At 37.9% G+C, this 24,750-nt stretch overlaps 1 protein-coding gene across 7 annotated transcripts in view; it reads left to right on the forward strand.

Moving 5' to 3' along the window:
- The window catches only part of Dennd1b (DENN/MADD domain containing 1B), a 212,335-nt gene that overhangs the window by 81,294 nt on the left and 106,291 nt on the right, over positions 1 to 24,750 (forward strand). For 4 of the 7 annotated variants that reach the window (NM_001166501.1, XM_006529719.3, XM_030255029.1 and 1 more), the window contains 4 exons: positions 8,344 to 8,413; positions 9,539 to 9,619; positions 15,273 to 15,326; positions 17,859 to 17,969. In NM_001166501.1, the coding sequence (NP_001159973.1) occupies positions 8,344 to 8,413; positions 9,539 to 9,619; positions 15,273 to 15,326; positions 17,859 to 17,969 (316 nt within the window). Of the gene's footprint in view, positions 1 to 8,343; positions 8,414 to 9,538; positions 9,620 to 14,064; positions 14,125 to 15,272; positions 15,327 to 17,858; positions 17,970 to 24,750 lie in introns of all 7 variants that reach the window. The other 3 variants (XM_006529716.4, XM_006529718.3, XM_006529717.3) reach the window with 1 other exon arrangement.

The following is a 24,750-nucleotide window of genomic DNA, read 5'->3' on the forward strand; positions in this document are numbered from 1 at the left end:
AAACTTTATTAGTGTCACTTAAGCTTAGCACATAGGGCATACTATACTAAAATATTATATATAATTTATAAGCCAATTTAAATAATAAAAGAATTTAGTTTGTGTGTGTGTGTGTGTGTGTGTGTGTGTGTGTGTGTATGTGTCTAAGAGCTCTTTCTAGCAGAAAGTTCCTTCTGTAGGTCCAGGTAGTTCTGCTATCCCTAGCATCTACCTACTTTACCCCTGGCCTCCAAGGGACTCTTCATAGTCTGAAGAGGTGTTTGAAGAATAACTAAATGAAAAGATCGAGAAAAGGAGAGTTACATATGTGGAAAAAACCATAAGCAAATATATCGTAGCTTAAGAGAATAGTTTATAATATGATTTAAAATGATAAAAAATTCAAAACAATAGTCATAGCGCTCTAAGTTGTTATTTAACAGGTTATGTGTTTCCATATAAAAGTTTATTTGTTTTATGAAGTAATTCATAAAAATAACTCTATTAGTATATGATTGTAAATACTTGTAACAATGTCTCAGAGAGTAAAATACTTGTAACAATGTCTCAGAGAGTGTGTGTGCCCTCAGCTTTTGACCTTTGCTTTATCATTTCGACATTGCAGCACCCGAGTAATACAGGAATGTGATGTCTTCTTATCATCAAGTTCTGGAGAGTAACCAAGAGTATTGACAATATCCTGTGATATTTGTGTGTGGGGTGTGTCTCTGGGACTTGGTTAGCCAATATCTCACATACGGGCAAAAGGATAACCCATTATTAGTCCCGTTGTTTTGTTTTATTTTGCTTATTTATTTTTTGCTAGTTTTAATTTGTTGTCTAGTTGGGGTTTTGTCCCATTATAGAGTAACTACATTTATAATCGTTTGTATGTTTCAGGAAACCTCTGCAGTAATTAGTTTCTATCTGACTGTTTGAAAAGGCCTTTAGTGTTGGTCATCCCTCCTCAGCTGCTATCCTGCTTCCCGCTCCGTTTAATTATTCCTGTTTCCCTTTTTGTGTCACTGTATCTCTAGTCTTTTTTTCACACTATTCTCCTGATTTTTATGGCTATGCCAAGTAAAATATGCACATCTAAAGTTTTAATGCTGCTATTCACATATGAGAGAAAACAAGAGATTTTTATCTTTCTAGGTCTTGGTTACTTTAGTCGGAATGCTTGTTCCCAGTCCTTCCATTATCTGTGAAGTTCATGTACTGGGGATTGCTATACACACTGCCTGGAGAGAGGTCATCTGCCTCACCCACGTGTAAACCCTGCCAGCTACGAATGACTGTCTTGGCGTGAGAGTAACTTCTTACTTTGTGATGATTGGATTGAAGGCTTGCTCCACTAGATGGAACCCAAACCTAGCACCATTATCATGCCCGAGAACCAGTGCCTAGGTCAGTCCTAATGCCCTAAGAGGGAACGTACTATACTTATTCTGCTAAACGAACATAGCATTACCAGGACTCTTGATTATTGACTTCTATACCCACAGATTAGTGCATCTCCTAGCCTTTATCAGAGAAGCATTTTCATTCAGTAGGTGGAAATTAAAATGGGGATCCTTAAGTGATCAACAGGTAGAGAATAAGAGATTGTAGGACTGTGTGTATCACATTTCCTGCCACCCTAAGGCTCAAAGATCATCATAGAAGAGGGGCTAAAAAATTGTTAAGAGCCAGAAATGGCGATGACTACAAGGAAACAATGCTGTCAAGGCACAACAAGGAAGATGCCCATAAGAATTCATAGTGATTTTGACAGTTTGCACATGATGAGTGCAAAGCCAAGCCAGATAAAAATCCCAGCGTGGAATAGGGAGGTAAGAAGTACGACCCTAGGTCAGGGAACTATTGGTCATTTATAGCTTTTGGAGAGGGAAATTTGGTTTTCTTTAAGAGTATGACTTCTGGTAGGTAGACTGACCATTCTCTCCAAGGCAGACCCTGCCCTAAACAATATTTACACAACACATACTGGAGTGAATAGATTGATTGAATGAATGAGAGAAACAAAGAAGGAAAGAAAGAAAGAGACCACAAAGTTGGGTGGGTATGAGTGTGAGGGTGGATATGGGAAGAGTTGGGGTGAGGGAGGGATAAATGTGATCAAAACAAAATGATGAAATTCTCAAAGAATTAATGAAATATTATTAAAATTGTTAAATAGAAAGAGCATACGAATTGGTTATCCAGTACTATATGGTCAGCCTGAAAACACATATATACAAGTAACAATATCTAGACTGATCAGTTGTTCAGGAATAAAACAGATTAGTGCATCTCCTAGCCCTTTTCAGATCGAGAAGCTTTTTCATTTAGGAGGTGTAAATTACACCTGTGTAACAACATTTAATGAAAAGGGAGGCCATGGAGTTTTACAGAGATCAAAGAGGTGTACATGGAAGAGTTGGAGGGAGGAAAGGGAAGGGGGCAGGGGAAATGATGTAATTATACTATAGTTCAAAAAAAATAAAGAAAATATTGTAAGGTTATAAAAATTGTTTCATGTAGAATTTTACTGATCTAAAATTCTAAGATGCCATCATTGTATAGGTGATCAAGTATATGAGAACTTTAGCCATTATGTTAGAAATTAGTAGGAATGTATCCAGATCATCTTTGGTCAGGTAGATATATATGGTGTATTTTCAGGATGCAAGTTATCTAACTAGTGTTGCAGTGGGCACGGCAGGCATACACTAGTCAGGGCAGTGCTGTAGAATTAAGGGCAGAGATGGGACAATTGTATTCTGTGCCATTGAAAGTTAAGATGAGGATGTGAGTGACCTCGGACAGAAAAGAACTGCACTGACGGGTGACTGTGACAGTTAAGAATCCAACTTTAGTGCTTTTTTCTGATTTCCATGTAAAATGGAAAAGTGTTTTCTTGGTTGAAAATGTGTTATACATTTCTAAAACTTATTACCTTGAAGCAAGGTACCCTGTACACTGAAAATATACCAGGAAAAGTTTGGGATAATGCAAACATTATATACACGTATAACATACATTACATGCACATTTCAAGCTCAGAGTCAATAGTAATTTTGGTGAAAGAGCCAGGGAAGGAGTATGAGTCACTACAGAGCTACCCGGTTTCCCAGACCTTCGTGTTTGTCGCAGGCTCCTAGTCGCTGAGTGAGCAGCTCTTCAGATTATGACTAGATGCTAAGGACGCGTTACGAGATCTTTACAGTGAGGTTGGAAAAGCATTTGACGTGGAATTTTTGTACTTAATACAGCTGAAACTTACTGAAGAACTTGCTTTTTTTCAGCAAGTCATAGAGCATACACACAGGTCAAAAAAAAAAAAAAAAAAAAACCAAACCCAAACCCTATTTATATTTGTGACGCATGACACTTGCAGTATGTCATTTATGCTGCAGACTTCTGTCCACATGTCCAAAGATGTACTTACGAGTCTGTGCAGTTTATCAGGGTAAAGTATAAAGTAACTGTCAGTATTTATAATTTGCAGAATACATGGATACTTTTAACGTGGTTCATAAGAGCTCCTGTAACTGTCGTCTTCTTGTAACAGTCACTTTTACTCTTGTCTGCTGCTAAGTTGGAACTGCACGCAGGCTACTAAATCCATGGGTTGCTTTTCTTCTAGAATGATAATATTTGCAGTTAATGCTTCTTATTTTATTTATATTGTTTAATTTTTAGAAGAAAAAGTGAAAATTCAGTTCAATTTAATATTAAAATGATATTTAGTTTGAGGCCTGCGTGTCTGAGTTAATTTTCTGTAGTGTCTGTCCTGGTTTAACAAGATTTCAAAGCTGTCCTCAGAGATCGCTAACTTAGGTCTTATTGCTTGTGTTTAGAATTGCTTTCATATGCTAGCAAAGATTCAAGAAATACTCTTCCACCTCTAATTTCATTAACAAAAATTTACAACTCTAAAAACGTCACCAAGAGTTCAAACTGAAACACTCTAATGAGGTAGGCAGGTTTATGTTTAAGGCTTTCATATAGTCCCCTTTGGTACCTGTAACTCATACCAAACTTGAAGACTTCCTGCTCTTCCTTTGGACAAATCTTCTGGAAGCAGAATGTTTCAATTTTACACATTTTGTGTCAATTTTCTAGTGGACAAACAGCTGTAGCCCCCAGAAGCTTTCCGGTTTGGTAAGGAAAGGCAGTTGCCTTAGTTTGATTTGATTGCTCTGCATTAAGTCCCCGCTGATCTCTCAGACTGCTCACAATTGCTAGACTATTTGACAAAGAGCATTTCCTTTCCTTTATTTAACCTTTGACCTTAGGATGTAAACATTTTACTAGCGCCATAGTGGAAATCCAAGTGTTGGGGAGTCTTCTGACGCCGCCAGATGAACTTCCAAGTTTGTGTATGCGTCTGTCTTTTGCCTCCTGTTTACACTGGAAATTTAAAACAGTCTCACAGTTATCCTTTAGACTTCTGCCTGTAGAACTGTAAATTGTTATGTTTCTATATTTGCAAATCTTTAACAGTCACACAGTTTGTTGATGAGCTTACATGTTAACTTTGAAAATACTTAAATGAAAAAGCAGATTTGTTTTCTACATTTTGTTGAATGTTTTAATTTTCTGGCATTCTTGTGCTTGGTTCTAAAAATACGTTTGCAAGTAGGGGAAAATAGGGGAGAATTTAAGTTAGTGGTAATCAGTTTAAGAATTTATGTTAGTGAAAATTACTTTGAACATATATTGCTTAGAAATTACACAAGAAACTACAAAAATTAAACAACTCAAAATTTCAAACCCATCATATTTCTTACCCTTGAAGACATATATGGCTTATAATATTTATTTTATGTGTTATATTAAAATAAAAAGTAGACAAAACACTCTTTATTTAAAAACAAAAGGGATGTTACTTATTTTGCCACAACCCTGTGAAATAGAATCTTGTTAAAACACTGGACTGTCTCACTCTCCGTGCAGCACCGGGAAGTGCGGTTAGTGCAGTTTTCTGTTGAGCACGCGCTTCCTCTATGAGTTGTGAGTTAAGTTTCCTTCGGGGATCAGTCAGGTAAAAGACCCAAATGAGAACTAGGTTAGGTGCCTCAGCCAAGGAAATTGAGGACAATACATGCTCTGAACAGCACATGGCTGGCATGAAGGAGCACCTCTCACTCCAGGCTTTTGTTAGCGGAATATTGTGTGGCCAGATTCCAATTATTATGATTTCTAGTGGAAAAAGAAAATGAGATTTTTCCAAGGTATTATCTGAGATTTAGAAACTGACAGTTTATTACGTGAAACAAAGCCATAGAACTGCTGGTATAGAAAACGAAGCCCTGGGCTGGCTGGCTGCCACTACAGATGGCCAGTCTGCAGCCTCTGCTCTGGATGGGTGCAGAATTGCAGAAGAAGCAGAAGAAAAAAAAAAAAAAAAAACCCTGCCTTTGCTTTCTCGTGTTCCTAGGCGCATACCTGGGTGTTTACAGACTAATTCTAATTGGTGCTGTTTTTATTAAAAATTGTGAGTGATTGATTGCAATGAGCAGTTTGTCACTGGGACCAGCATATGCTTGCACTTGGTTCTTTGTGGTGATAGTATATGTTGATGTGTCAGGGAGTGATCTTGCGGAAATCTGTGTCTTAGTATTTCAGAAGTACATTATGTTAAGAGAAAACTGTCGGCTTGATAATGTCATTACGAGTATTATGTTTAGGCTTGTGCATTTACACACATGGATTTCTGCTATCTTTACCACATTGTGGCTATGTCCTTTTCTAAATTTTTAACAATATAAAGAATATACAAGCAATTGAACCTAGAGTTAGCAAGGATTACCAAATTGTTAGACAAAAGAATTAAATTGATCTGAGAAATTTTCACCTTCTGGACAAACTGGTTTAAAAGGTATAAAAGTTCTCTCTTACTCCTGCTTCTCTCTCTTGCCCCTTGTTCCCCCTCCATTCTCTTTCCCCCCTCTCTACATGGCCATGGCCGGCCTCTACTTCTCTTCTTTCTCCTTTTCTTTGCCTTTCTCTGCCTCTAATTACTCTCTTAACTCCCCTCCCCATGCCCTAAATAAATTCTGTTTTTTACTTTATTTAAAAAAAAAGATATAAAAGTACTGCTTTGAATACTAAACATACATTTCGGCCTTTGCTCAGTGGAGAGAGACTACATGTTAGCTTATTTAAGCTTAGTAAGTAGTGGCCAACCATAATGGTGAATGCCTGCAATCCCAGCATTTGGGAGGCTGAGTCAAGAAGGTATACCAGACTAGGACATGTATCAAGAACCTATTTCCAAAAGGATTAAAAGTTGAGAACAGATGACTCATTGCAATTGATTTAATTGTCTGTAATGGACACGGACTCATGATACTCAGGCAGGCTGAGTAGAGAGTCATTCAAGTTGGATGTACTATGATATGACAAACTACTCATGGTGTATATATTTTTATTGCTAGTCTTCCTTTTTTTCTTTTTTGTTTTGAACAGTAATACTTGTTTTACCCTAGGTCTCTGACCTATTTAGTCTCAGGAGTGGGCTTTAAATCATATCAGATATTGGTTGGTTACTTTCATAAGCTCTGTGTCACCATTGCACTCATATATCTTGCAAGTAGGGACAGATTAGAGGCTTTCTAGCTGAGCTAGCATTTGCATTTCTCCTTTGGTAGCATGTAGAGTACTTTCCAGTACCAAAGCACTAGCCCACAGTGGTTAAGGCTCTAGCTTAATGGTTAAGGCAGCAGTTTGACTTCCTTGTGTTCAATGAATTGTTTAGGTGTTGTCTTCAGCTATAGAGCCTTGCTGTCAGCTTGCAGCCGTGGCAACAGCCTGGGTTCTCTGGGGCATCTCATGAGCTCTCTTTGGTGCACAACTCAACTAGATGTAACTCATCCCTGGCACACTGGTACTGGAAGCGTCATTTGGTGACAAGAGATGTCCAGTTGGGGCTCTGTCTCCCTGTTATTTGGTGATTTCATAAAGGTTACCTTTATATATGTATGTATTTTAGGAAGCTTTACTGTGGTAGGTTTTCATGGCCCTTGATCTTGGCCAGCTCTCCCCATATTCTGTCCTTCGCCTCCCTGTTCCTTCACCTCTCTCTGCTAATCCTCCCATTCCAGTATCATTCTCTTCCCTGCTCTCTGTCCATCCATGACTACCTATTCTGTTTTTGTTTTTCTGCCCCCTACGGAGATCTAGCTATACTTTCTAACCCCTCACTCTATTTGTAACCTCTGTGTTCCATGGGTTGTAGCTTGCTTATCATTAAGTTAATAACCCATGCACGTATATAAGCAAATGCATAGAGTTGTCTTTTTGGGTCTGTTTTTTTCTAGTTCCAGCCATTTGCATGTGATTTCATGATATCATTATATGTTCAAGAGTGGTACAGGTGGACCTTGAGATATAGGTCTACTCCCATTTTCCTGAGGCACTGCTACACTGATGTCCATAGTGGCTGTAAATTTATATTCCCACCAGTAATGGTTGAGTGTTCCCTTTATTCCACATCTTTGCCAACATGAGCTGTCATTTGGTTTATTGATCTTACCCATTCTGACAGATGTAAGATAGAATCTCAAAGTAGTTTCAACCTGCATTTTCCTGTTTTGACCCTGCATTTGATTAAGGATGTTGAATGTTTGTTTCTCGGTCATTTGAGTTTCTTTTGAGAAAACTCTGTTTAGATCCTATATTATATCTTTTAAATTAAATTGTTTTCTTGATATCCAGGCTTTTGAGTCCTTTATATATTTTGGATATTAGTCCTTAATTGGATGTGTAGTTGATAAAAATCTTATCCTATCTGTGGTCTGCTGCCTAGTCCAAAGGACAGTGTCTTTTGGTGTGAAAAAACTATTCAATTTCTTGAGTCTCATTTACTAATTGTTGATGTCAGTACTTGTGTTAATGTTCTTCTTTTCAGAAAGATTTTTTTTTTCTATGCCAGTGAGTTTACTATCTCTCCTATCAGGTTTAGCGTATCTGGTTTTATGTTGAGGTCTTTGTTTCATTTGGAGTTAAGTTTTGTGCAGTGTGGTAAGTCTGGATCTATTTGCATTCATCCAGTTTGACTAGCACCATTTTTTGAAAATGCCATGTGAAGTATCCATAGTCCCTCTACCACAATAAATACCACAGTAAATATCTTTCCATACTGTCAAGCAGTGGTTGAGTTGAGATAGAAATAAGTCATTTTGAAGAGGCTTTTGATGTAAAAAGGAAGTGGGTACAGCTAAGAGTAGGGAATGGGTAAAAAAAAACCTGGCTGTAGTTCTTTTCTGTTATCAGGATCAACCAGTTATAAAGAATAGCAACTCACTTTCCATTTACCTGTTTATTTATTGATTCTAAATTTCCAGTGCTTTATATACATTTAAATTCTTCTTACAGTTACTTGCCATGGTTTGAAGTATATTATAAACTTCTAAATACTCTGGCAGATTACTTGGCCAAGGAACTGGTAAGCTGATATTTTTTTCTCTATTGTTTTATTTTGTTAAAATATGCATTACATAGAATGGACAGTTTTTGCCAGTGTAGATTATAATTTTATGGTATTTATCACAGTCATATTGTTTTTAACCACCAATACGACACATCTAAACAAACCCAAACTCTATATTCAATGAATTATAATTTACTATTTCATTTTCTTCTCTCCCCTCTCAACTACCATGACATCTATATAGCTTCTTTTTCTCTTTCTTTCTCTCTTTCTTTCTCTCTTTCTTTCTCTCTCTCTCTCTTTCTTTCTTTCTTTCTTTCTTTCTTTCTTCCTTCCTCCCTTCCTTCCTTCCTTCCTTCCTTCCTTCCTTTCTTTCTTTCTTTCTTCCTTTCTCTTCTTTTCCTTTCTTCCCTTTTCTTTTCTTTTAATTCTTTCTTTTTTTTTTTTTTTTTTTTTGGTTTGGTTTTTCGAGACAGGGTTTCTCTGTGTAGCCCTGGCTGTCCTGGAACTCACTCTGTAGACCAGGCTGGCCTCGAACTCAGAAATCTGCCTGCCTCTGCCTCCCGAGTGCTGGGATTACAAGGCATGCGCCACCACTGCCTGGCCTATATAGCTTCTTAAATGGAGGCCCCCACACAGGTGGTCCCTTGTCTGTCCTTGCTACTGTCACTTAACTTAGTATGTTTAAGGCTCCAGTCCTGTGCCATTGTTGTACAGCTGGATAATTGCATGAGTACACTAGAGTCATTTCCTCACTTATCTCTTAGTAGACATGCAATCGGCCTTGTGTCTCTTGTGAATAAGACATTAACCTGGATGATTGTTCGGTTGCCTCTCTCATTAGACCTACTCAATGTGGCAGAGAGTTTTCCAGGCATACATAAATTCTTTAGTTCAAACGAATGAAACAACTTATTCTTGTAGTTACATTTGGGTTTGTTCTATTTCCTCCATATGTCAGAGGTATAACTATGGAGTATTGGGATAATTGTGTATTTCACTATTTGAGGAAAAACCATACATATTATTTTCTGCTATGGCTTTACTATTTTATATTTCCATTAGTAATATCCAAAGATATCTTAAATTCTATTTGGTTTTATATGTTTTAATTATTAAAGGATCTTCTCTTTGTTTCAGGAAGAGGATTTGAATGAAACTCTTAAATCACTCTATAACCACCCAGTACCAAAGGCAAACACTCCTGTCAACTTGAGTGTGGTAAGTACTTCATAAGTTGTTTTCAGACACAGTTCATTCTCACTGAAGAATGCACATCTGCTCCAGGAGTCATTTGCCAAAATCACCCTGTTTCCATGAAAATGTCAAAGATGGTGTTAACCTTGCTTGGTGCTAATAACTGAAATCCATAAATAATAAATATATAAATGTACACACATACATGTATGCACACATGCCCACATAGACACACACACGCATATCTACAATAAGGTGGGCATCACAAAAGAAACTTGTCTAGTAATGTGCAGAATTCCGACTAAAATGCCCTTGTCTTTCCTTCCATGCAAATGTACCTTCCAGGGTAGTTATGATCCCTAGAGCTGTGGTCAGCATTTGTGTGAACAACAAGCCTCTGTGCCGGCTTGCTGAAGCCTCTTAGTGAACTTTCCCTGTCACATCTGCTTAGGTTGATGCTCAGGATCTCTGGGGGCTGGTTGACATCAAAAGTTGTTGATAACAGAGTATGGAGGTTTCATTCATATCTTTTGTTAATTTTTCAAATAAAATAGGCTAACATTTATTGTTATTGTCATTATTTCTTGTTAATATGTTTGGTGTTTTTCTCTCCAAGATCAAGGAAAAACATTAATAGGCCAAGCAAATTATTTTAGGCAATTCAGCTTGAAATGTTTATTTGTGTAAGACATTTTGCAGTTTTGAGTGATAATGAAATTGTTTTGCTCATAAAATAACAGTCTTCATGCCTGTATTGCTTCTACCATCTGCAAATAGCAGTACTGTCGTAATCTATTCCTGAAGCCCCCACACGCAGCAGTTTGATTCAGATTCTACACAGTTCCCCTTAAGTGATTCTTCTAGTTCATTCTCATAAAGAGTGTCAGAGTAAACTTTCTTAAACTATAAAGTTCTTTGTTAAAAAATTGTAATTCCTCAGTTTGTTTGTTAAACAAAGTTAAACATTTTTAATGAACCTGTATACGTTTGGTATTCTAGGCAACCACTCTCCCTCAGAGACACATGTTAAATTAAAAGAAAATTATTTGACATTGTTTTCATAAAGTATATTTTGATCATGTTTTTCCTTCTTCAAACTCTTATATCATCCCTGACCTTCCTAGGTACCCCATTTCATTCTTTCTCTCTTTCTTTCTCTCGTTCTCTCCCCTTTATCCCTCTCCCTCTCAGAAACAATAACAATAGAAATGGAACCAAAAAGAAAACAACCAACAAAACTCCACAAGTGTAACAAAAATACTTTAAGAAACCAAAACACACACAACAAGAAACCATGAAGTCTTTTTTATCTTGGTTAGCTACACATGGGTATGGGGACTGCTCCAAAGTGTGGTTGGTACCCAGTGACACTCCAGTGGAGAAAACTGATTTTCCTTTTCCTAGTAGGTATCTATTACAAGTAGACTCTTAGTTAGGTGTCTCGGGACCTTGTGTCCATTCCCTCCTCTCAGTACTTGGTCTCCTCAGGCTCAGTGCAGGCTGTGTGCACGCTGACACAGTCTCTGGTTTCTGTGTGCTGCAGTCATTTTGGGTCTGGCAGACGTGGTGTATGTACTTGGAGACATCATCACCTCTTGCTGCTCAACTCCTTCTGCTCCTCTTTTGCAGAGATCTCTGAGTCTTGAAGGGAGCACTTTGATAAATACATCCCATTTAGGACTGAGCACTCAGGAGTCTCATTCTCTGCACCGTGTCCAGCTTTGGGTCACTGTGTTAGTTCCCATCTATTTTAAGAAGAATCTTACCTGATGAAGGCTGAGTGAGGCACTGATGGATGGGTATAGCGATAGCTCATTAGCAGTCATTTTATTGCTAAGTTCCTTCAACAGAATAGTAGTATTCAGTTTTTCATAAGGAAAACCTCTCCATGAGATGGACCCCTTTTTGACACTACTAAAATGACTCAGAATCTTAAATTTCTTTATATATAATTTTGAGACAGAGTAATGAGTGTATGGTGGCTCTGTGCTTCTGGTCTTGCTGGCATCCAGTTTCTAGTCCTTCTGTCGTAGCCCCCCAAATACCAGCATACCAGTCTGTAACTTCCTGTTTCATATAGAAAATTTCTAAACTTTTGGCTTCCACTTTCAGGTTCACCTACTTAGCACTTAGTTTTACTCCAAGCTTTTTTTTTTTTTTTTCCTGTCTCACTATTTTATCTCATTCTTGTCTTATCATTCTAGTCAGCATCTTAAGTGAACACTATCCTTTCCATTCACTGCAAAGCCCTTTGTCGGCTGACTGGCTCTAGAACCTGCCCTGTTCCTGCTCTTATGAAGTCCTCTCCACACACTTGACCATGTTTGTTCTCTCCTTTGCTGACTTTGCTCCGTGTGTTTTCACTTGCTGCAAACTGCCCAAGTGGATAGAATTGATTTCCACTGGAGAAGATGGAATGGAAAGCCAGGAGATGGGATCTTTTTTTTGGGGGGGGGGCTGTTTTTTCTTTTCTTTTTTATTTTTTATATTTTCTTTATTTACATTTCAAATGCTATCCCAAAAGTTCCCTATACCCCCACCCTGCTCCCCTACCCACCCACTCCCACTTCTTGGCCCTGGTGTTCCCCTGTACTGAGGCATATAAAGTTTGCAAGACCAAGGGGCCTCTCTTCCCAATGATGGCTGACTAGTTCATTTTCTGCTACATATTTTTTTAATTCAAATCTGAAAGTCTTCAGCAGGCATAGATGTTTCTATCTAAATAGGCTATTGGAAGTATATAGGAAAAGCTAAGACCTGCTCACCCAGACAGGCTATCATGAAAAAGAATGGAGATTATGTGAGAACTAGAGAAAAGTCCAAGTAAGGAGAAACTCAAGATTCTCAAGTCATTGAGATCCAAATAATGTAGAGACCATAGTTAGTCAGATTGCAGTAGAGGGATGGGAGAAGTGAGGGCAGCAGAAGAGCCCCGAAGTTATGACAAGAAGATATCAGTCTCTCAACTATTGTTTTTATATATAATCCAAACACTTTGTAAAGAGTGATGAAACGTGTGTGTGTTTAATTAAATAATAGAAGCAGCACTTGTAGAGGGTTAATGAGTATTGAAGATGGACTCTGGAGCGTCAGAGGTGACTCTGCATTATAGACCCTTGCTATTCTTGTAGAGGATAGCTTTATGCCCAGGACCCAATCAGTGGCTCACTGTTGCATCTAACTGGTTCCAGGTGATCTGATGCCCATCTTTGGCCTCCATAGATAACTTCACATGTGTACATAAATACAAACACATATCATATAAATGTAAATAAATCTGTACTCTATTCAAGTCTGTTACTGTATTTGGTTTTGGTGTGGTACTCAGGGCCATGTTGTCCACTGAACTGTGTTCCAGACCCTTATTTTCTTTGTAATAAAATAACTGTACCTGTTGATGTGCTATGTTGTAATATCCTGCTGATTCTATTAAGTAGTTTTAGATTGAATACATGAATAAAATCAAGGTTTTTTTGTCTCATTTCATTTAATGAAACATTCTCCAATTTTCCCATATTACCACAATTGACAGTAGTCTGCCATGTTAGTACATGTGCATAAATAAAATTACCTTTAGAATGTATGTCTGCTGGTGGAAGCTAAGGGTGATTTATTTCTTGGCTATTGTGAATAGAGCTTCTCTGAACAAGGGTGTGCATTCTCCCTGCATTGAACTTGGGCTGCAGCTTTACTGCTGTCCTGTCTTTTGAGTGCATACTCAAGAGTCAATTGCTGGATCAATAGGACATTTTGGTGTGACCCTTTGGAGAAGCCTCCATGTTGTTGCCCATAGTGGTTTTGTGTATTTCCATTTCCACCAACTATGCATCAATGTTCTCTTTACGGTTTCCTCAGCAATCGCTCCTTCTTGTCTGCTTTAGAGTATTTGCCAAACTGGAGTGAAGTAGAGTACTGCAGTTTTGGCTTTCATGTCTCTAGTGCTTGGTGCTGTGAGACACCTTTCTATACCTGAGAGCAGTTGGGCTTTTGGATTAAGTCTATTATATTTTCCAAATCTTGTGTACTTGTTTTCAAGTTACTTATTTTGCTTTCAATAGCAGATTACTATGCACCTGTCCATTAATGATTCGAGGAATAGAGTACTTGTTGTGAACTAGCCCTGGAGACTAATTTTATCTCACAGTTAAAACTGATGCTCTTCAGCATCTTTACTGGAATTCTTAGAAGTAATTATTGATCAGTGGAATATTGAAGATTTTATGAAAAGTTAACATATAAGTGATTTTTAAAAAGTACTTTAAACTGATTCAATATTCTCTGCCTTTCTACACACAGTTCAAGACATTGCACAGGACATTTCTAGAATAGATTAGCAGGTCAGAATTTAGAATTTCCTATATAATGAATGTCACTCAAATAATATAGCAACATGGGTTTTCCTCAGTACACAGGAATGTTTTTGTGTAAGCTTCCCCTTTGGAGTAAAATACTCATTTTTCTTTCATAAGAACCAAGAGCTATTTATTGCCAGTGAGCAAGTTCTGAAAGATGACCCCTCACTAATTCCGGTGAGTGAACAGGGCGCTGACTTCTATCATCTCTCTTCTGAGATCACTATGCCTTTATGATTCACTATGGGTCTTTGGAAAATGGAAACGGACTATTAACAGTAATCAATTAGAATATGTTTTCTGTTTATTCTTTCTTTCACCTAAATTTCTGAGGCACATAATATGAAAAACACAGCCAAATAAAGGTGTTTAATGGACCTAATCTTGCATTTTCTCTTTTCAGTAGTATGCTGAAGTTATTCACTGCATGAAATTCCTGTCACAATTATTTCTTGTCACAAGATAATCTTGTGACTTATCTCATACTGTTCTTCCATCCTGGAAAATTATGCACTATGACTCTGTGAGACAGCCTTTGACTAGTTCAGCTCTGTTCAAAATACTGTTGAACATTTCTCTTCCTATCTTTAGATATAAGAATATTAAATTATTCATATATAATTAAGGCATTAAAATCATTTAGCATAATATGAACAGAAAATAGAGCGAGCGGTTGGATGATTGCACTTTGATTTGCATAGATAATATGTTTCTTTGGGGGGTTAGTGGAGTCTAGAGGCTCAGTATCCTTTTCATGTAAATAATTGATGATATTGCTTTGTTTATTCTGGAAGTGAATATTTATTTATTGGTGTTTCCATAAGTTCATAGTTTTGGATAGCAAATACATTTTAAAATTTCAGTTATTGAAAGATTATCTTCATTGTTCTTTTCTGAAGAGCATACTTGTTACAAAATGTATTTACTATAGTTCATCATAGAAACCTTAGGAGCTATTTTATAGACTCTTCAAATAGCCTGCTTTTATTTTTCAGTCTACATAAATAATATTTTGAAAATACATGTTTTTAGATATACTTATATATATGTAACCTTTTGGTAATATATTCTTTTTTGTGCTAATACTTGTGAGATTCTTACCCTGCTTCTGGCCAATTTCAAAGGCTCCTATTTTGGGAGCCTCACTTTTGAATCCTTAAAGTTTTTTAGATCTGCCGTGTCATCTGACACTCTCCCCCATTTACCAAGTCCAGAATGGTAGTCTGTAGTCTTCAATAGTCAATGTTTTTTTCTTGTTTTTATTTCAAATTGTATAGAACATGGAATGTAATCTTTTCCTCCTGTGCTTCATTTCTGCTAACTAGCACTCCTGTTTCATCACACCTGACATAACTGGACTCCCAACGATACCGGAGAGTGTAAGTGTCTGCTTTCTACTTCTAAAACTGTTCTGTTACAAATGTCTGTGACCAAGGTGGTCAGCTTAGGGACAAGCACATACACTTAGCTCCTGAGCATGGCTGTCTGTAATGTGAGGAAGCGTCAAGGCATGGCTTCTACCAGTGGGAAAGAATGATAACAGGAAAATTTTGCCCTTTGCAGTCATCTTATTAAATGGCCCATTGAATTTTCGACTTCCTCTTTGTGAGTTGGTTTAATCCTTAGTGTCCCGGTTGTTGATGGCCTGCTTTTAATTTAATGCATAGGCATTTTATTAGATTTGAGGATATTGTAAGAAATAATGCTTATTACATTGTTAATTGTAGCTATATTGGAAATACTTTGTGCATCTCAAAAGTTATACAAATAGGAGCACTCACAAATAAGTAGAAGTGATAGATATCTTTTCATGTTGTTTGATAACTGCGGGAAAGGAAAAGACTCTCTTTAGTTTTTCTTAGAACATTAAAATAAATGTGTTATAAACCATCAAATGAAAGGAAGGTCAGCAGGAAGGGTCCTGCAGTCACTGTATTGACTCAGGTGGGTGCTGTTTTCCATTAGTCACTTGCGTTTACCTCAGGGGAGTGCTATTTTCATACATTTTCAAACTATTATAGCATTCGCTTTCTCAAACATTGAGTAGTGAATGAAGACAGAGAATAGAAATGTAAATTTTCCTTGTGTACATGTGTGGATGAGTTCGTGTGTGTGGGTACCCATGTGTACACGTTCATGTGTATGTGGGTGCGTAAGGTCAGAAGTCAGCATTGATGTCCTCTATTACGTCCATTTTGTTTTGCGATAGAGGCCACAGCTGCTGCTCACCAGCCCTTCTGAAACCCATCTGCCTTCACCTCCAAAGTGCTACTTTCTTAGGAGCCGAGGATCTGAACTCAGGTCGTCATGGTTGTGTGGCAGGCATTTTACCAACTCTACCATCTCCCAAGCACCCCAATTGTAAATTTTCTAGTATCAATTCAAGACTATCAAATTAAAACTTCAAGAAAGATAAGTCTTATGAATTCCATTGAAAGGGTTTTCATATAAACCCTATGAAAAGGCTTTGCATGACCTTGCTCTTACAATGTGGGCTCAGGATAGGCCGTCCAAGCTCTCAGGTCTAATAATGAATCCTTGCCCTTTGTACCTGATAAGCACTGGGTCATGGATGCTTACTATGGTCAGACTCAGATAGCCATGATCTGGTCACTTGAAAGTCTCACAGACTTACTCTCCTCGTCTTTCTCTCTAGTTACCTCTCCTACATTCACTAGCAAACTTCTCATAGTTTCTATTTTACTTTTTAAATTTTTCTATTTTTTACACACACACACACACACACACACACACACACATCACACATGCCTGCCTGCCTGCCTGCCTGTCTGTCTGTCTGTCTGTGTGTCTATGAGAGGGAGAGAGGCGGGGGAGGGGAGAGACTGAGTGAATTTTGGGTAGGTCAGATGACAAGTTAAGAGTGTAGCCCTCTCCTCCCACCATGTGGGTTCCAGTTGTTGAGGTTAGTCTTGAAGGCAAGTGCCTTACCTGCCAAGCTAGGCGAGAGCTCTAATTTCATCTTTCCAGACTATTATTTTCAAATATTTAAGGAAGCAAGCATTCTATTAAGTCCTGGTTATTGAGAATATAAAAAATAAATATTTATGCTATCACTGGCACACTTTCCCACTGTCCTATTTAAGGAAACAGAATATAAAATTCACAGTGTTGTATATTGAGGGCAATACCTTTCCACATAAGGATGGCCAGTCTTTGTGATGATAACAAATGCAGTTCTGTTGTAGGTTGCAAAGGTAATGTTGTGTAGGGAGTTGAGTCAGAAGGTGAAAGAAGCATCAGAGAAAACAGGAAGCAAGCCTCCTCCCAGCAGCTGAACACCACTCACTGAGCCTTCAGCTTTTATTTATTTGAGATGCCATGATTGCCAATTTGTCTTGTAAGATCTCTGCCTTTTACAGGTTTGAGAGATGGATCTCTTATGTTCTTGCTCAAAAATATTTCAGCCTTTTGGCTCTTTACCCACCATCCTCTACACATTCTATGCATTATAATATTTGCTTCAGACAGACCCTAAGAATGTAGCTCATCTCTGTTTTGTTGTTGTTTGTTTTGTAGTGGAAGTCTAACAGGTGTAGTCTAACAGGTGTATTGCCTTGAGGAATCAATCACAAAGGTGTATTTGACCACAGTAGTAAAAAGGAAGCCTGCTCCGATGTAAAACCTACATGTTTTCTTTAATAATGAAGCAAAGGCCTGCGTATAAATCCACCTTCTCCATTGGGTACAAAAGATGGTATTATTAGAAGTGGCATTCATTAAAAATAATTAAATCTAATACTATCTGCTGACATAAGCACAGTACATTCTACTGTCATTTAAAACATTATCTACTCTATACAAGTATTTCTCAAACGACTGCTAAATGTATAAAATGTTTTCCCTTGTATCCATGTGTATGGTAGTTCAAACAGTTCTTCTCCCTCGTGCAGAGAAACCTGACCGAGTACTTTGTTGCCGTGGATGTCAACAACATGCTGCGACTGTACGCCAGCATGCTGCATGAGAGGCGCATCATTATTACCTCGAGCAAATTAAGCACTGTAAGTCCTTCACACTTGCGCCTTTGACTAACACATATTGAGTGCTTCACAAAAAGACCTAAACACGTCTGCACATTTAGAACTGTGCTCTGTGTACTTAAAAGACAATATCTACATATTTTTAATATATGGTTTTTATCTGGCTCTTGAAGTATAAAGGCCTGATTTAAAGAAAGCTTCGCAGATGCATTAAGTCAAGTTAATTATTTTTCCTTATCAAGAGAAAAGGTGGGTTTTTTTCCCCCCTTTTAAACTCTCTGGAGTTCATTTTAGTACCTTGATCATGTAGAGAACTCTTAAGAGCTATTATGAGATCTTTATTATTCACTTGTAGCTTTTTCCATTGGAGCTACTTGAATGACACTGTGGGCCATGATAATAGCTGCTCCTAACCAGGTAATAGCAGATTCATCTTTGTCGCCTCGCAGGGCCTAGGAGGGAATCCTATAATAGTTCTGGTTTGGAGGAGCTCTTCAGGCTGATAATAACTTAAAAGTCAAAGTAGCATTTTTATCAATTGCGGGTTTTATGGCACTTAGTCTGATATTCTCCTGGAAGGTCTTCATTACTGTGAAAAAGGCAAGAATACAAGGGCTTTCTCAGGCTATAGAAGAGGACTCAAAAGTATTTGCTAGTATTCATATTTTCAGTTCATATTTTTTCATTAAACATAAAATTTGAGTAGTTTTGAATTCAAAATATGTAAAATAATTCAAGGTATTTGAATAAACTGTGATATATTAAAAACCATCATTAAATGTTTTGTTTCTTCCTACATTTATTTTATACAAAATAAAACTACCTTCAATATTTTATTCTATAATAGAAATAAAATTCAGCTCATGTCATCCCCATTGGGTCCTGGGAGCCTCTTGCTTTCCTGGCATCTGGGACTTTCTAGTGGCTACCCCCATTTCCTCATCCCCCATTGCTCCACACCTCCATTCAATTTCCTGACCCTTTATACTTCTCCCATCTCCTCCCACTCTTAATCGTGTCTCACCTTTTTCCCTCCCCTTCCTCTTTCCCTTCCAAGTCCCCCCCTCCTCCACCTCCTGTAATTTTGTTTCCCCTTCTAAGTAGGACTGAAGCATCTACAATTTGGTCTTCTTTCTTCTTGAGCTTCATATGTCTGTGAATTGTATTTTTGGGTGTTCTGAGCTTTTGGGTTAATATCCACTTATCACTGAGTGCATACCATGTGTGTTCTTTTGAGACTGGGTTACCTCGCTCAGGATGATATTTTCTAGATCCATCCATTTGCCTGTGAAATTTCATGAATTCATTGTTTTTAATAGCTGAGTAGTACTCCATTGTCTAAATGCACCACATTTTCTGTATCCATTCCTCGGTTAAGGCACATCTGGGTTCTTTCCAGCTTCTGGCTATTATAAATCAGGCTGTTATGAACATAGTGGAGCATGTGTCCTTGTTATATGTTGTTGGAGCATCTTTTGGGTATATGGGTTTGCAACCCCATAGGAAGAACAACAATACCAACCAACCAGACACCTCAGAGCTTCCAGGGACTAAACTACCAACCAAAGAATACACATGGAGGGACCCATGGTTCCAGTTTCATATGTAGCAGAGGCATCGATAGGAGGGGAGGCCATTGGTCCTGTGGAGGCTTGATGCCCTAGCATAGGGGAATGCTAGGGCGGTGAGGTGGCAGTGAGTGGGTAGGTAGGGAGCTCCCTCATAGAAACAGGGGGGAAGGGGGATGGGATAAAGGGGGATATCATTTGAAATGCAAATAAAAAATAACCAATAATGTGTGTGTGTGTGTGTGTTTGTATGTATGAAACAAACAAAAAATTCTTTTAGAAAATTGTAGCACTTTTAGACTACATAGAGTTTTGGCATTCTTCCAGGTTATCAAGCTAATGTTTAACAAGGTATGTATTTTCTTGTGCCAGAGAGTTGGCTCAGTGGTTGAGGTTAAGAGTACTTGCTTTTCTTGCAGAGCATTCGCGTTTGGTGCCAGCACCCACATGGTGGCTCATAGTGGTTTGTAACATCAATATGGTACACACAGATATGCAGGCAAACTTTACATACTTTAAATTAAAAAAAAAAGCAAAACAAAAAACCAATGCATTTTCAAAGAAGTTAAATCTCCACCCCCAACCTAAAAGCTATTGGGGATCCAAAGTCTGAAACAAAACATGTGGTCATCCTTTGTGTGAGCTACACCTGCACCCGAGAGTCAAACTCATGCAAACTGCAGATACAGAGTGAGTAACATTGTTAGAATCATTACCTTTGAAATTGAAAATATGCTCATATTGAAAATAATTGTATGTAAAGGAATTATATGGAGATATGAGGCGACAGCATCAGGACGTAAGTACTAGAGAGTGACTCAGTTAGTGTTTCCTCTGAGAGCTGCTGAGGAACCCGGCTGACTGATTCTCCCTTGGCCATTCAGGGCTGGCCACTCACATGGGCTCCTTCTTGATCTTCCCTTTCTCACTTCTCATTTTCCACACATAATTTTAAAATTCTAAAGACATTTCTGACAGGAATTATTCTCATGACAAAGATTATTATAAGAGCTGTCTTGTAGTTTTAGGAAGTAATTCATACATACAGTATTTTTGTGCCTGCCACTGTCCTAGCCAAATTCAGCAGTAAGACAACCAAGGCCAGTTTGTGTCTTCATATAAACTGGCGTGCAATCCTTAAACAGCTGAACAAAAAAGGATCTGTTGTGTCATGTGGACCATGGAATGTGTACCAAGTTATAAGAGATAAAATGAGTATGTCCAAGCTGGCGGTGAGTGGTAGGTTTGTGTTTTGTACAAAGTGAGTGTGTGGATAGACTACATCTCTAATGAGGTAGAACTTAAACAAATGGGGACCAAGCTGGGAATGAGCTCTTTGGGTGAAATATAATGACTGTTTAGGAAAACACATGAGGAAATCTGAATCCAGGCTTTAGAAAAATACTGCTGTCTTTCTTGGTTTTTAATATATAGCCCCCTCTTAATGGTGGGGTAACCTTTATTTGACTTTGCTTCTTCACATGTGAAGTGAGAGGAACAGCCATCTCGATGTGCTTGGTTGGCTGTTGAGAGTAAGGAGACACACCAATAGGAAATGATTCGGATTATGTCTGCATGGTATATCTGGTCAGTGATTATCAATGTAACATTGTTAGTATTCTGGACTTATTATTTTGAAAAGCAGATTTTAATAAAGCTTGTTATTAAACAGAATTATTTCCAGTGTTCACGGTGGGCCTCGTATCAATTGTTTATGGCAATCCATGAAAGCTCCTGGTTCCATCTTATGTTTTAGTTCTCTTTTGCTTTCATTTCTGGGTCATTTGGGCTGATAAAATAAGCATAATTCTAATTTGCTTTTGTAATGTCTTCACCCTTCTTATGCATGGGAAGGGGCTTTACTACCTTGAACAGTTTTCTTGCATATGCAGTCTGAATAAATGCAAGTGCTATAAACTACGTGCAGAGTGATGCAGAAGGTCAGGGTCTTATAACATAAAGTAGAGGAACATTAGTTTGTGTGTTTTTTAAATGTTTAATGAAATCACTAAAACGCACAAAGGAAGAATAATTGCCTTGGTTCTAAACTTTTTTACATTTTGTATTTTCATATACTATAGATACTTTGTCGTGCTCAACATTAATTTATGAAGCTGTGTTTCACAGCCCCTGGTTACTTTGTACAGCTGTAGTTGGCATTTGAGTTGCTATTAAGAATGAATACACACTAAAGTGCCTTAACATTGATAATTTTATTGCTACTTTGTGAGATTGTTTTCCTTTGGCCATTACTCTTTCATCATACTTTTCACATAAAATAGATGCCAGCCTAGGAACTTGCAGGGGGATTTTCACTGGTGTCTGGTAGTAGTAAATCAGATAACTTGAAGATGATTTTCTTCATAGAATGTTTGCAATTAAGATAATTTGTAATTTTCATGAAGGTATAAACTTTATAATTAGTTTTAAGTTATGCAAACCAGTTATCAATTTCTTTATGTTTCAGAACTTATAATGAGTCCTTTCCCATTTGCAGAACTGTAGTATAGTGTTAGTACTACTATATTTTTACGTGCTTAAGTGTAATGAGTTAGGACATCACCAGTTTTGCTTGTGTTCTTTGATGTATATATTGTTCAGTACCCAGAATTGCTTCTGGAAGTCTCAACAAGCTTGTTGATTTTATGCATGCTGTAGGCAGTCCTAATGTTTTAAGTCAGAGTGAATCCTAGCAGACTAGCACAACCTCATTTTATGGTTTCATATATTCAAAGCAGAGAAATAAATCATGATTCTATACAGTTGTATCAGTTGACTTATTGCTGTATTGTGATTGTAGATCTGGAGGACTGCTGTTTAAAGCCATGTCATGGGTTCTCAAATCAGTCAGGCGTGAAGCCTTGTCATATGCCTCTGTAATTGTACCTCACCAGACTTCCTCTAACTAGTCAGCTGGGGCTGTGCATTTTGTCTCAAACACCCAGCTGGCCAGCATCTGACAAGAGCTCTTTCTCATCATCCTGTCAGTAATATGTTAACTAGGGTGTACGTTTATGGTTTGTAGAAGCAGGTAAAAGCAGTGGATCTCTTGAAAGCAGATGTCTAAATGTTAGCACTATTGTGACCAACATATAGTTGGTAAGTATCGTCCTCTTAATGATGTACCCATACCATTTACAGACATTTGATTATAGATGCGTACTATTTCTGGAATATTTAGAGTGAGTGGTATGCTGTGAGTGCTGGAATTGTGTTAATAAAGTATACGTTCTCCTTTGTTATTGCTGTCCCCAGGCATGCAAGCATATGCTTTTCTCTCACCTTCTCATTAATTCTATCAAGGGCATATGTAGAAAGACATCTTGTGATCAGAAAATCAGCTATTAGATAGTAGTTTTTAAGGTTTTGACTAAGAGAGTCCAGAGCATTTTAACATCATTCTCTACATTGGATATATTAATTTTTCTTCTCTTAGTGGGGACATCTTCATTTAACTGAAACTTCAACCACACTGTGCTTTTCTGGAGATTAAGACTGAGCAGTTGTTGAGAGAACAGAACGCACCCAGGTTTGCTTCCTGATGGAAATTATTGAAGTGCTTTTGCCCTGGGTTTAAGATGGTAGCAGAGAAGCACGGTGTAAACTTTGGATCTGGAATTTTCTTAGAGGTCTTCTAGGAACAATTTTAAATTTTGCATTATCCTACAATCCCCATATTCTGAATAAGTTCCTGAAACTGTGGATAATGACTGCTTACCAGTGTATTATGTACATATATACGCTGCCCCTCTGAACAGACATTTCCATCAGAGCTTTCTGAGTGTGACTAAGTGGGAGATGGCTGGGATGAGGTGCTTGTGAAACACTTTGCAGGAAGGCATGTGTGCAGGGTGCTGCTGGTGCTGGTGTGGTGCTGGGGGAGGAGGGGGAGAGCAGGGAAAGGAGGGGGAGAAAGAGGAATAAGAGGAGGAAGAGGCCTTTTAAAAACTCTCAGCACTATTTCCCCTGTCTCACAGTTTCCCTCTTTTTCCAGGGAAGTGTGCACCCTTTTCTGGCTGAGCTTAGCAGCCTTTGTCTTTTAAAAATACACAGTTGGCCTTCACTTCATACATCAGGAGGTTTTATATGACAGCCATGGCATCCTGTTAGTGGTGCATTCAGTTACCATGCAGATTCTACCAGCTTGGCTCCTACAATGCTGCTCACCACAGCATTGATCTTGGAGGATTTCTGGTACCTCAATTAGGTTTTATATAGAAGGATGATGACTTGATTTTGTGCTATTGATTATAAACATGAAGTTTAAGAAAAGATCTATCTGTCTGTCTGTCTATCTACTATCTATCTACTATCTACCTACCTATCATCTGTCTCTGTCTGTCTGTCTGTCTGTCTGTCTGTCGTCTTCTCCGTTCTTTGCCCAAACTGCTGCTGAAGATAACTTGATTTCTGTATTTGTATGGTTTCTTCTTTTTTTAATTCTTATGTTGGAGTTTGGCAGCATTTTTCTTTTGATGTGTGCCCTCTGGTTATAAACTGTCAAGCACCTGACTGTAGATACCGAACTCAACATTTTCACAGAGACCTTGTCTGTTTTGATAATCATACCTTACTACTTAGGGCTGACTTGGTCAATGACCTCATCCACTCCTGCATCTTCCCCAGCAGAGACGCCTAGATCCTGCTTCTGCAGCTCCTTTTCTCTGACCCCTGGCTCCATTCCAGCTGCCCACTGTCTTAGTTAAGGGAACGATCACTTCTCATGGACATTTCTTTCAGTAACATATATTGATCACCAACATCTCAATTTGCATAAGATATTATCAGTATCATCTCTGTAACAGTGCATAGTGTGTTAGTCATCGTTATGAGCAAATAATTTAAAATGATTTAATTATCACTCATTATGTTATAAGTGTTGTTGATGTCTAAAGTAGATAGTTGAAAAAGAGATCTTTTAAAACTCAGGCAAACTTTCCATCCTCATAAAACTAGTGTGTAGTTAAACTAATCTGTCTGACTCTCAAAGAATGTGTTCTCAACCTTCATGCAGTTTTGCCCTTTAATCATGACTGTTATAAAACCAAATATATCTTTATGCTTTTTCCTAGTATTTCATCATTCCCACTAATGAACTTTAGAGTTTCATAATTTCATTTTTTTAAAACATCTGAGCAACATTCCATAGTATAAATGTGCATTTTCTTTCCATTTATCTCTTGATGAACATTTAGGCTGTTTACAGTTTTCTGCCTACTATGAATAGAGTACAC

Source organism: Mus musculus, chromosome 1 (genome assembly GCF_000001635.26).
Source record: "Mus musculus strain C57BL/6J chromosome 1, GRCm38.p6 C57BL/6J".
Classification (NCBI taxonomy): Eukaryota; Metazoa; Chordata; class Mammalia; order Rodentia; family Muridae; genus Mus; species Mus musculus.